The sequence below is a fragment of the Carcharhinus amblyrhynchos genome, chromosome 2 (assembly GCF_965287045.1).
Source record: "Carcharhinus amblyrhynchos chromosome 2, sCarAmb.v2.hapA, whole genome shotgun sequence".
Classification (NCBI taxonomy): domain Eukaryota; kingdom Metazoa; phylum Chordata; class Chondrichthyes; order Carcharhiniformes; family Carcharhinidae; genus Carcharhinus; species Carcharhinus amblyrhynchos.
In genome coordinates this window covers 18874319-18887217 of record NC_137325.1, presented here as the reverse complement: position 1 = coordinate 18887217, position 12899 = coordinate 18874319, and the positions used below count along the sequence as shown (strand labels likewise).

Genomic DNA, 12899 nt, shown 5'->3' with positions numbered 1-12899 from the left:
CGGTCTCAGTCTCAGGAGCCAGTCTGTTACCAGAAATATCAGGAAGTTCTGATGTTTCCCAGGTCAAGACTGGCATTCAAGTTATGCTTGTATTGCAGCAATCACTTCCACAACATGTTAACTCCACCAGTGTTCTGAATTTGTACTCTTGTAATGAGGGCAGAGGTTCGAGTGCCAGTGACAATGTCAATCATTATTTGAAACATTTAGGCAATTTTGTTTTGGATGGCAAAGGTGACGTCTCCCAATGGAAACTTTGTACAAACTCTTACTGCAACAATTTGTTGGTGGGATAGATGAAGTATGAATTGAGCTTTTGTGGCACCAAAGTTCTTACAAATGGGATTTAAAAGATAAAAATTCCTGGAACCTCGCTTTGCAACAGTCTGGAAACAGTTGCAGTGATAAGAGTTTTTTAAAACTAGCGCAGTTGGAACACTTGTTATAGAGATTTACAGCATGGAAAAAGGCCATTTGGCCCATGTTGTCCTTTTTTTAAACCCACATTTGGCCCATATCCCTCTATACCCATCTTATCCATGTAAGAATCTAAATGCTTTTTAAAAGATAAAATTGTACCCATCTCTACTACTACCTCTGGCAGCTTGTTCCAGACACTCACCACCCTGTGTGTGAAAAAAATGCCTCTCTGGACACTTTTGTTATCTCTCCCCTCTCACCTTAAATATATGCTCTCTAGTTTTAGACTCCCTCACCTTTGAGAAAAGATATTGACGACCTAGCTGATCTATGCCCCTCGTTATTTTCTTGGCCTTCTAAAAGATCACCCTCAGCCCTGTACACTCCAGAGAAAAAAGTCCCAGACTATCCAGTCTCTCCTTATAACTCAAACCATCAATCCAAGTAGCACCCTAATAAATCTTTTCTTCACTCTTTCTAGTTTAATAATATCCTTTCTATAGTAGGGTGACCAGAACTATACATAGTATTCCAAATGTGGCCTTATCAATATCTTATACAACTTCAACAAGATGTCCCAACTCCTGTATTCAATGTTCTGACCAATGAAACCAAGCATGCTGAATGCCTTCTTCACCACTCTGTCCACCTGTGACTCCATTTTCATGGAGCTATGACCATGTATTCCAAGATCTCTTTGTTCTGAACTCTCCCCCATGCCCTATCATTAACTGAGTAAGTCTTAGCCTGGTTCAATCTACTGAAATGCATCACCTCGCATTTATCTAAATTAAACTTCATCTGCCATTCACCATCCACCTGCCCAATCGATTAAGATCTCGTTGCAATCCAAGATAACTTTCTTCACTGTCCACTACGCCACCAATCTTGGTGTCATCTGCAAACTTACTAACCATGCCTTCTAAATTCTCATCTAAATCATTAGCATAAATGACAAATAACAGTAGACCCAGCACTGATCCTTGAGGCACACCACTGGTCACAGGCTCCCCAGTTTGAAAAACAACCCTCTACAACCACCTTCTGGCTTCTGTCATCAAGTCAATTTTGTATCCATTTAGCTACTCCACCCTAGATCCCATGAGATTTAACCTCATGCAACATGTGGTATCTTGACAAAGGCTAAGTCAAACTTGTGTAATATATTTGTGACATCATTTTAAACCAAGGTACTGTTGGTAGTGCCCTGCCTCTGATCCAGAAGCCCTAGCTTCAATTTCCATTTCAGGACTTCATAGAATCTTACAGTGCAGAAGGAGATCATTTGGCCCATCAAGTCTGCACTCACCACAATCTCACCCAGGCCCTATCTCCATGCATTTACCCCAACTAGTCCCTTTGACACTAAGTGGCAATTCAGCATGGCCAATCCACCTAACCTGCATATCTTTGGACTGTGGGAGGAAATCAGAGCACCCGGAGGAAACCCATGCAGGCATGGGGAGAATGTGCAAACACGTTGGCCATGGAAAGAATGCTTGTGATAAGGTTCAACTTGTTGATCATCAGCCTGTGAATCCCTCGAACACTCACCCACTGCTCCCCAAAGAGGGATGAACAGCTTATGCAAAGGTATGAAACAATCATTTTAATCCCCATTATTGGTCCAGCAAATCTCAGCAGTATCAGTGGAAGCAATTTATTTATCACAAAGGTTTGAAATCAGTTAGTGTTCTGAATTGGAATGTTTGTGGTAGTAATGCTAACTAAGATTTGCTGGTACAGAAATGGTGCTTAAAATTATTACATAATATTTACAAAACAATGAATTGGTTGGCTCTTTCAAAGAGCTAGGATAGGCATAGCAGGCTGAATGGTTTCTGTCTGCAGTGTAGGATTCTATAATAGGGGAGCATGAGATTAAATATGACAATTAGTACTTCACAAGGGAAAAGTAAACACAATATTAGATATTGCAAATCAATAATATGATACACATATTATCTCCAATGGATTTGAAACTGTTACTATGACAGAGCAGACCACTCCACTTCTGGGTTTAAATTGATTCAAACTGATTTTATAGCATTCCAACATAGATAAGACAAAGAGAATCAATGACAAAGTGCCATTGCTGCCTACAATCCATGTATAGAGACTGAATCAATGAGACTGCTTGTTTGGAACTTTGTACAGATAGCGGTGTACATTCGCACAAGTTGGTCAACTTAAATCGGTCTGCACCAATAGTTGGTAGTGGTGGTTGGGGGGGGAGGGGGTGGTGCATGCTACCGTAACTTCTGTTTATCATTAGAGAATATGACAAATGGATGGAAAAGCAAAGGGATATGGAAGGGAGAAACAAACCCTCTTTGAACACTCAATATACAGTTAGCTCAGAAAAAAATTTAGGGAGGAAAGCAGATCGCCGAACCAAGCGAAGCACCTTAGTGTTAAGAGACTTTTGTTAAGGCAACCAAATAGTCAAGTGAAAAAACAAATGACATGCAGTACTAAAACTAACTGCAAATTAAAGACAAGTCAAGTAGCCTCAAACAGGTCGAAACAAATTAAATTAATCAAATTTATCAATTGTTCTGCCTTTTGAGCATTTGGGAATATTAGAGTTGTTAGTAAATTCGATCGGGCGGGATTTTACTGCCTTGCTCGGGCAAGACTGGAAATTCCCACCCGAGATTTCCATTGTCAGACCCTCGCCCACACCCATTCTGTGGCGGGCAAGATTCTAGAGTTCCAGCTATGTGTCTGTACAGACAAAAATCAGGCCAGTGGAGTTTCACCCTAGGATAGAAACAGTTAATCTACTATGATCCAACCAATTAAAATTCCATGCTTATAAGAGGAACTTAAACACTGCAAATTCCTGGGAACCGGAATCAGCTCTCCCACAGAATCTCCAGGCAGAAATCTGCATTAATTTCATAACCTTGAAAAGCAAACATCACAGATCCTGCATCTCAGCACAAACATTACACCAATACCCTCAACATTATTACTGCCATTGTCAAATCAGCCAATGGAAGAATTCATTAAATGAGCAAAGATGAAACAGCTACTTCCAAAGTTCTTTGGCCAGGTGGAGAGGTTTGAAAACATCTTGAGGCATTTCTTAATTTACCAAAATTGTATCTAATCCTTGCAACAAGATGACGACTAGTCCAAAGGCATTACTTTTGGTCTCTTTGCCACAGTAACTAGTAACCAACATGTGTATCCACTCAGAAAATCTGCTACAATGACAGCTATATAAATTGAAAAATTCTGCTTTCTTGCCCTGGTTTAACACGAGAATAACAGCTTGTCTGCATTTTGGGAATGGTTTTATCATGTCTGCTTTAAGCGTCTTTGGATTGTTGAGTGCTGGACTCATAATCAAACAGACACAAGTTTTACAGCCTGTGATGTAGACATTTTGTCATGTTGAACAAGGGCTGGTTTTTGTTTGCTCTGCTTTTGATGAAATATTAACGGAGGGGCTGGGGCAGAATGGTAGAGGAACAGAGGGACTGAAAACAATGGCTTCAATCTTCAGAATAATTATTAGAGGGAATTTTTGCTCATCCGGTACTGAGTGTCAGATATGCAGTCAAATTATTTAATAATGGAGGAGTTGAGAGAGGAAGACATGGGTTAACTGGAATCTCTTATCTGGAGTGCATACGAGTTAAGTAAAAAGATGATGAAAGCTAACTAGAGAGTTCCTATTGGAAGACAACGAGTTAGGTAGGATCTTCCATAGGAAGGCAATGAGTTAACTAAAAGATCATATAGGAAGGTTAAATGAGTTAGCTAGGAAAATTCTTTTATTCTTTCATGAGATGTGAGCATTGGTTGATAGGCCAACATTTTTATTGCCCATCCCCAGTTGCCCTACTTGCTGTCAAAAATTAGTGGAGACTATTTATTTGTTTGTTTGTTTAAACCCTGGTGTTCAGTTTCCCAATGGTTTCAATAGACCTGGAAACATAGGCTGAGCCACTTGTCATTGGCCGTAGATGGCACACAGAAGAGGGAAGTCACCACGAAGGAGAGAAGGGGTGGTACAGTGGTTAACACTGCTGCCTCACAGCGCCAGGGACCTGGGTTCGATTCCCGACTTGGGTCACTATCAATGTGGAGTTTGCACATTCTTCACACGTGTCTGCATTGGTTTCCTCCTGGTATTCTGGTTTTCTCCCACAATCCGAAAGATGTGCTGGTTAGATGCATTGGTCGTGCTAAATTCTCCCTCGGTGTACCCGAACAGGCACCAGAGTGTGGTGACAAGGGGATTTTCACAGTAACTTCATTACAGTGATAATATAAGCCTACTAGTGACACTAATAAGTAAACAATGGTTTAAACAAATAAATAGAAGGATTTACAGAGAGGCAGTCTATATACCAAAGGTACAAAAATAGTTTGCATCTGCTTTATAGTTGGAATGCACAATAAAGAACTTTAAAACTGCCTGCTCCTCTAACTTTGTAACATTAACACAAATCATTGTTTCCTCACTTTCCTTAAAAAAAAATCTCCAAATAGTTGCATATTGACATTTTTGAATAGAAACATAAGATGGAGCTTTCAGTCCATTTCTGTCAAATAGCAACTTCCTGAAACCACTGGAAGCACAGAATGAGAGTTTGAGAACTTGCTTATGTAAGGAAGAGATAAGTAAAAATATATTGTAAGCATTCAAATAAATAACCAGCTTCTGCAGGACTATTTGTAAACTTCAGGACATTTGCAGTCAAATGGATGGGAAAACCAGCAGAAGGCACAAGAATTGAAAAAAATTACAAAATTCTGAAGCAGACCAGATCAGAAGCATGGTTGAATTAATTGCATTTTGTAATCTACAGGCACAATCTTACTGCCCATTCATGCCACGTTCCCGCTGCAGCAAGATCGGAGAGTTGGCAGCTAGCTGAATCTCCGTTCACTGTGGTGGGATGGGAAATTCCTGCCAGTGTGAACAGTGGTAAGATTCTGGCCTATATCTTTTGTACACATACTGTAAACACACCTGACACATTTCTGGCTAGGAGTTAGTAGACTTTGTATTGATGGAAAGAGCTTTCACTAGTGAGCATGGCTTTGCAGAGGGCTCTTTGTAAATTTTTCTTGCAAGTCTTCTCAGCCTTTTGGGGGGGTGGGGGGGGCGGTTCTACTTTAACTGCATGTGGCTTTTAACTTCTCTGCTTGATGGCATGCTGCCAAATGTTGTGATAGTTGTGCTGCAAGGGGGTTGCTCCAGAGTTTTCTTGAGTTGAACGTAGCTCCAATGCAACTGGTCCACTTCTGCTTTGTGTCGGGCTCGGGTTTCATTCAGTTCCCTCAGCAAGTGTTCGTTTGTGCACACCAGTGCCCTGGAATGAAGACAGCAATTAGTGCCTTTTCCTCTGCTTAACAAATCCCGAGTATTGACAAGCAATAGTTCAAACACTGGAAACACTACAGCACTCTATTACTTTAATACACGTTTTTATAATAACTATCCACTTTTTTTTGTTTTGAGATAAAGGTCAGTAGCAGGCTAATAAAATAAGCATTGTACATCCATAATTACTGCACAGAATTCAAGTTTCAAAAATAACTTTGGAACTGAAAAGTTGGCTGTAGAAGAATAAAACAAAGGATATGCAAGAGACCACTTTATGCTACCATTTACAGTGTGATTGTGTATTAATATTATGTCAGGTTGCTTGGAAACGGCTAAACAGTAACAGATTTTTATAATCCTGTAGAACCCACATCTATGCGATCCTGATACCAGCAAATTCCTCGCGATGCAAGGACATGCCCAAATGTTATCAAGCTCCTGATTTATTCCTTACAGAATAAATAATGGGTAACCCTTCTTGGTATATAGTCCTGAATGTACCTAATTTTACCAAATCTGATTTACGATATTGCCTATAACAAAACTCCACTGTTTATTCAATCTAATTTAAACATTTACTCCTTGCTTACATGAAGCAATTTAACAATTATATTGAGTAACAGGAAGTGGTTAGCACTACTGCCTCATAGCGCCAGGGACCACGATTCGATTCTCGGCTTGGGTCACTCTCTGCGCAGAGTCTGCATGTTGTCCAAGTGTCTGGGAGGAAACCGGAGCACCCGGAGGAAACCCACCCACAGTCCAAAAAGACATGCTGGTTAACTGCATTGGCTATGCTAAATTCTCCCTCAGTTCAGCCAAACAGGTGCCCGAGCGTGGCAACTCAGGGATTTTCACAGTAATTTCATTGCTGTGTTAATGTAAGACTACTAACACTAAGAAATAAACTTTAAACTTTAAAAATATTCCTCAGCACTTGGGGGTGAACAAAAAGTATCTATATAATTTTTGGCTGGTATAACAGCAAAAAAATTCTTTTCCACCTGAAACAGTTCCTTTGCTTTCTTCCAGCTCATCCTTTTTCTCTCTCTCTTCTGGCTTTCTTCCACTTCTTTCCTCTCTCTATATGACTAAATACACCTCTCACTACGGTCCACCTCACTCTGGCACACACACTCATTCTTGCTGGACCTTATTCCCCATTTCCTCCTCCTTCTACACATCTCCTAACATTTCTGTCTCTTCACTGCAGTACTCAATTTCTATCTTAAAATTTCAAGCCAGGCTGCTTCAAGAGAGGGGCCAAAATATACTAGACGTGGGTGTCCGCATTAAGAGGGAGAAACTAGTGTGGAGGGTATTGCAACATATGCAGGTGACAATCAGCCCAGTAGGCTGTTGCTGTCATGAGCTGGAGCAAATGGATGAATAGATGGCCTGGTGGTATTATCACTAATATATTAATTCAGCTAATGTTCTGGGGACCTAGGTTCGAATCCTGCCACAGCAGATGGTGGAATTTGAATTCAATAAAAAAAATCTGGAACTAAGAATCTACTAATGGCGATGTAATTATTGTCGATTGTCAGAAATACCCATCTGGTTCACTAATGTCCTTTAGGGAAGAAAATTTGCCATCCTTACCTGGTCTGCCTACATGTGACTCCAGAGCCACAGCAACGCGGTTGACTCTTAACTCTCTCGGGCCACTAAAGATAGCCAATATCTCACGAATGAATAGAGTTGAGAATAGAGAATAGTGACACAGACAGTGTCGCTACTCTCCTAAATTCCCTAGTCACCACACTCTGACACCTGTTCAGGTACACTGAGGGAGAATTTAGCATGGCCAATGTACCTAACCAGCATGTCTTTCAGACTGTGGGAAGAAACCCATGCAGACACGGGGAGAATGTGCAGACTCCACACAGTGACCCAAGCAGAGAATCGAACCTGTGCCCCTGGCACTGTGAGAATAGAAGGTGGAGAAGGAATACTGACCTTGGGAACATTGTGGAAGATACACCCTCAAAATGGTACTAGAGAATGCTCCAGATTCTAAATAACTGCAGCATGAGGGGGGTTTGTGTAACCTTTATATATATTCACACAATCAAAAACCAAGTACGGTTGTCGCCATTGCAATCGTAGTTTATGTACTGAATGCAGGCATGCACCAATTTACTGAATTCAAATCTAATGTAACTTTATTCTTTTTCAAACATTTGACAGGTGAATATGTTTTAAAGTTGTTCCTGAACAGATCTGTTTGCTGTCAACACTACTGAGTAAGCTGCCGGGCATAGCAAGAGGTTGCAGAGCAGAAAGGAAAGTGTCATTATGTAGTGTCATTACCAACCTCAATGCGCAGACAGACTTTGTCTGTGATCAAAGTGTTTTAACACATGAGGCTAGTGTGTTTTGTTCTACCATCAAAGTGGATAATCCATAAGCCCATAAGATATAGGAGAAGAATTAGGCCATTTGGCCCATCAGGTCTGCTCCACCATTCAATCATGGCTGATGTGATTCTTATTCTCATATCTTCTCCCCATAATCCCTGGTCCCCTTATTGATCAAGAATCTGTACATCTCTGTCTTAAAGACACTCAATGACTCAACAAATTAAGTGATTCCAGCAGCAAGCTTTTGTGAATTTAAAAATAAAGAATATTATAGATTATCACACTTGTCCTGGGTGTTTAAAATGCGAGATCCCACACACTGGAGTGGCATGACATGGTGGCACAGTGGTTAGCATTGCTGTCTCACAGTGCCAGGGACCCGGTTTCCATTTCCAGCTTGGGCCACTGTCTGCGTGGAGTTTGCACATTCTCCCCCGTGTCTGCATGAGTTTCCTCCAGGTGCTCTGGTTTCCTCCCACAGTCTGAAAAATGTGCTGGTTAGGTGCATTGGCCCAAACAGGCACTGGAGTGTGGCAACTAGGGGAATTTTACAGTAACTTCATTGCAGTGTTAATGTAAGCCTTACTTGTGATGAATAAATAAACCTTAACTTTAAAAAAAACTATCACACACAGAATGATTGGATGCAGATGAAGAAGGAAAAATGCAATTACAATCTGAAATTATTTCAGCCTCTTTTTATAATAGGCCTAGTTTATTTGATGAATTTATGCTTTCATTGGAGTGGAGGTCGAGTAAAAGCAGTAAGGTGCAAAGTTTCTTGCAGTTGAATTGCAAGGAGGTTGGTGGGGGGGAGGAAAAAGTTCTTCTCCCATTTCAAAGGTGTAGCCTTGGCTGTGTCTTGCAGTTGTTTCAATACTTTCGGCAGTGTTCCTGATGGAATCAGTCTTAAAACTGCTTCTGCTCTTACACTTTAAAAGCAGGTAGCAAACATATTTTCATCACTGTTACAAGTCTAAAGTCCTTTCCTGAATAAGGTGCTTTGTTAGACCGGCAGAAGTGTCATGGCTTTTCACAGTCTGCAAGTTTCAGACAGCCAATGCTTTTTATTTAGGATGAGTAGCCATCACAATGCAATGAAAGGTCAATGAGATCCATTTTATATTTGTCTAACACCCATTGAGTTTTGGTGCTGCTGTTGTCCGTGGGGAGGCAGAAAGACAAGACAGCTGATGTTATATTTTCTGAGAAAGGTGCATCCTTAACAAAGGGAGGTCTGAATCCCAGAAGTGGCTGTGATTTTCCATATTTGAACTTTTTATTAGCTTGCGTTTCATGGCTGTCTGGAGCTGAATACTGCCAAGTCGCATGAAATTTATTTTCCTGGAACGAGTGATGCAAAAGGAGTTATTGTCCCTTTTTACAAGAAGCCATGATAGAGATTTTGCCCTGTCCTCATCCCATTTTGAGTCTTGACTTACTACTTTCCAAACTATGAGACTATGTTTCTAACCACAGCCTCTCTTTTCCAGCCCTGCTGATTTCCTGGTGAACCAACAGTCGTCTTATATGTAGCCTGCTACAATGGAAATAAGCAAGGTGTCGTCCTGCTGAATTACTTTACAGATTCCTTCTACTTAAAGCTCCTTTCCTCTGGTGTCCATACTGGTTGCCTCTACTTTCTCTGGACGGCACAGTGGCACACTGGTTGGCATTGCTGCTTCACAGCGCCAGGAATTTGGGTTCGATTCCCAGATTGGATCACTGTATGTATGGAGTCTGCACGTTCTCCTAGTGCCTGCATGGTTTTCCTCCAGGAGCTCCAGTTTCCTCCCACAGTCTGAAAGGCGTGCTGGTTAGGTGCATTAATTCTCTCTCAGTGTAATCGAACAGGTGCCGGAGTGTGGTGACTAGGGGATATTCACAGTAACTTCACTCCAGTGTTAACATAAGCCTATTGTGACACTAATAAAATAATTTTTATCTTTTGCTAGCTAGTAATAAGAGTGACTTTCCAAAATGGCTTTAGTTGAAAGGTTAGTGGTCATGGACGATGAGAGCTGTCTAGAGCCAATCAAATACTTCCTATAGTGCAGCCATTGTTTTGTGGGGGGAAGAGAGACAGCCAATTTATGGATAGTGAGCTCCCAAAAACAGCAATGAGATAATAATTAGAATCATAGAATCCCTGCAGTGCAGGAGTAGGCCAATCAGTCCATTGAGTCTGCACCAACTCTCTGACAGAAAATTTTACCCAGGCTCTATTCCTGTAATCCCATGTACTTACCCCACTAATCCCCCTGACCGACACATCTTGAGACGAAATTTAGCATGGCCAATCCACCTAACCCGCACATCTTTGGAGCACCCGGAGGAAATCCATGGGGAGAATGTGCAAACTCTGCACAGTTACTCACCCAAGGCCAGAATTAAACCCTGGTCCATGGCGCTGTGAGGCAGCAGTGCTATCCACTATGCCACCATGCTGCCCCTAGACAGTCTATTTGCGATGTGGGTTGAGGGATAAACATTAGCAGGACCCTGGGAGAACTCCCTTTCCCTTTTTGAAATTGCCATGGGATATTTTATGCACAGGGGCACATTTTAAAGTCTCATTTGTAAGACAGACCTGATCTGTTTGGCTCCTTATTTCGACCTAGTGTTTCGTTATGGCTCTTTATTACTTCCTTTCTGCTAAGATAAGACGAGGTTAACTATTCAAAAAACTGTACTCTGAAATTCTACACAGCAATGAATGGGGGAGTTTTATTACATTTACCGTGGCAACATATGTTTTGTCCAAAGTTTGTGCCTGTTGCTATCAATAGCTGGCTGAGTGCTGGCAATGGTCTTGTGAGTAGAAACAGCACCTTGTACAGGTCCAAATCATGCAGATCAGTACAGTTCCAGATCAAAGTTCAGGGAGCTCGGCTGTGATACTATAACATGCCTCAGGAACTCTGGGCTATGGAAAAGGGGGAAATAAAGCAACCAAGGTTTAAAATTACAATGGGCAGAATTCACCCAAGCCTCCACCAGCAGATTTGATGGTGGGCACAGGCAAGATAATGATGGGAGGCCCAGAAATCATTTTGGCAGTGGTGTGAATTTACAGCAGGATCTTCCACCAGTGCCCGCCATGAGGGATTGGAAATATGTGCAGATACTTGAACAATGCCTAGAGCTGCTTCCGGAGTTTGGAGTGGAGGCAGCCTGCAACCGTGGACATGGAATAACATAGCAGTGGGTTGGTTGTGTGTCTGGGGTTGATCTTCCAGATTTGGTGATCTGGAGGGGTCCATTTTCCAGCTTCAGAATGTTCCTGGAGACCCATCTTCATTCTCAGGAAGTCCATCTTTGAGTCTCAGAGTGCTCCTGGAGATCTATCTTCATTTTCAGGAGGTCCACCTTCTTTCTTTAATGGTGGGTCAGTGAGGTTGGGCACCTTCTCGATATGAAACTAGACACAAGGGTGGACAATGCAACATCTAGGCATGTTCCTCCATGGCATTCATGTAAAACATCTGAATGTGGTTGGAAAACTTGATGTGTTTATCACCAAGGGCATTCGGCCTCTGATCTTCAGGTAAGCATTCTCCAAGGCAGCCTTCATGACACACGACAGAGCAGAGCCGCTGAGCAGAGACTGATAGCCAAGTTCCGCACACATGACAGCCTCAACCAGGATCTTGGGTTCATGTCTCACTATCTGTAACCTCCATGACTTACCTGAACTTACAACATCTCATTTACTGTCCTGTCTGGAGACAATACACATCTCTTTAACCTATGCTTAGTGCTATCTCCACTCACATTGTCTGCACCTTTAAGACTTGAATAGCAGGTTAGCTGTAAAGACTCGCATTCTAATCAGTATTCTGTAAACTGTGTGAGCCTTTATAGGCCCTTCTCTGATCAGAACTTTCCACACACCTGACGAAGGAACAGCATTTCCGAAAGCTTGTGGGTTTACTATCAAATAAACTGGTTGGACTTTAACCTGGTGTTGTGAGACAACTCGCTATATCACGGCAGGATTCTGAACCTGTATTCATTGAACTTAGAGATTATGAGAGACATGGACAGAATGGACAGTCAGAAGCTTTTTCCCCGGGTCGAAGAGTCAATTACTAGGGGGCATAGGTTTAAGGTGCAAGGGGCAAGGGGCAAGGTTTAAAGGAGATGTACGAGGCAAGTCTTTTTCTAGTAATGGGTGCCTGGAACTCACTGCTGGGGTGGCTAGTGGAAGCAGATACAATAGTGACTTGTAAGGGGTGTCTGGACAAAAACATGAATAGGATGGGAATAGAGGGATTATGGTCCCCGGTAGGGTAGGAGGTTTTAGTTCAGTCAGCCAGCATGGTCGGTGCAGGCTTGCAGGGCAGAAGGCCCTGTTCCTGTGTTGTAATTTTCTTTGTTCTTTGTTAACTTATGAACTTAGCAATCTGAACAGCTGAGTTCAGTTTTAATGACACCACGATGTCCAAATAGACGGTGAAGCCAAAGGATCCACTCTAAGTCCAGTGCCCATTAACATTTTTGTTATTTTTCACGAGAAATATGTTTTTAATGGAATCAGCCCTAAGCTCCTTTATGTTCAGTATTTATAATATGTGGATGATATATTCATGATCTTTGAATCTTAGCTGCATGTAATAATTATGCACATTAATACACTCCATTGTGCGATCAAATTCACTTTGGAGATGAAACTGTCCGATGTGCACCTTTTCCTTGACATGCTAGTTGAGAAATAAGCTAATGGGTTTTGCTCCATTAGTTATCACAAGCTTCAGCAGTCAACA

The 12899-nt window shown here is 41.7% G+C and overlaps 1 protein-coding gene across 1 annotated transcript in view; it reads right to left on the bottom strand.

Moving 5' to 3' along the window:
- Nucleotides 1-485: 485 nt before the first annotated feature.
- The window catches only part of cep72 (centrosomal protein 72), a 144845-nt gene continuing 132431 nt past the window's right edge, over nucleotides 486-12899 (bottom strand). Inside the window, exon 14 of the mRNA XM_080203009.1 lies at nucleotides 486-5753. Coding sequence (XP_080059135.1) covers nucleotides 5552-5753 — 202 coding nt within the window. The 3' untranslated portion in view covers nucleotides 486-5551. The remainder of the gene's footprint in view (nucleotides 5754-12899) is intronic.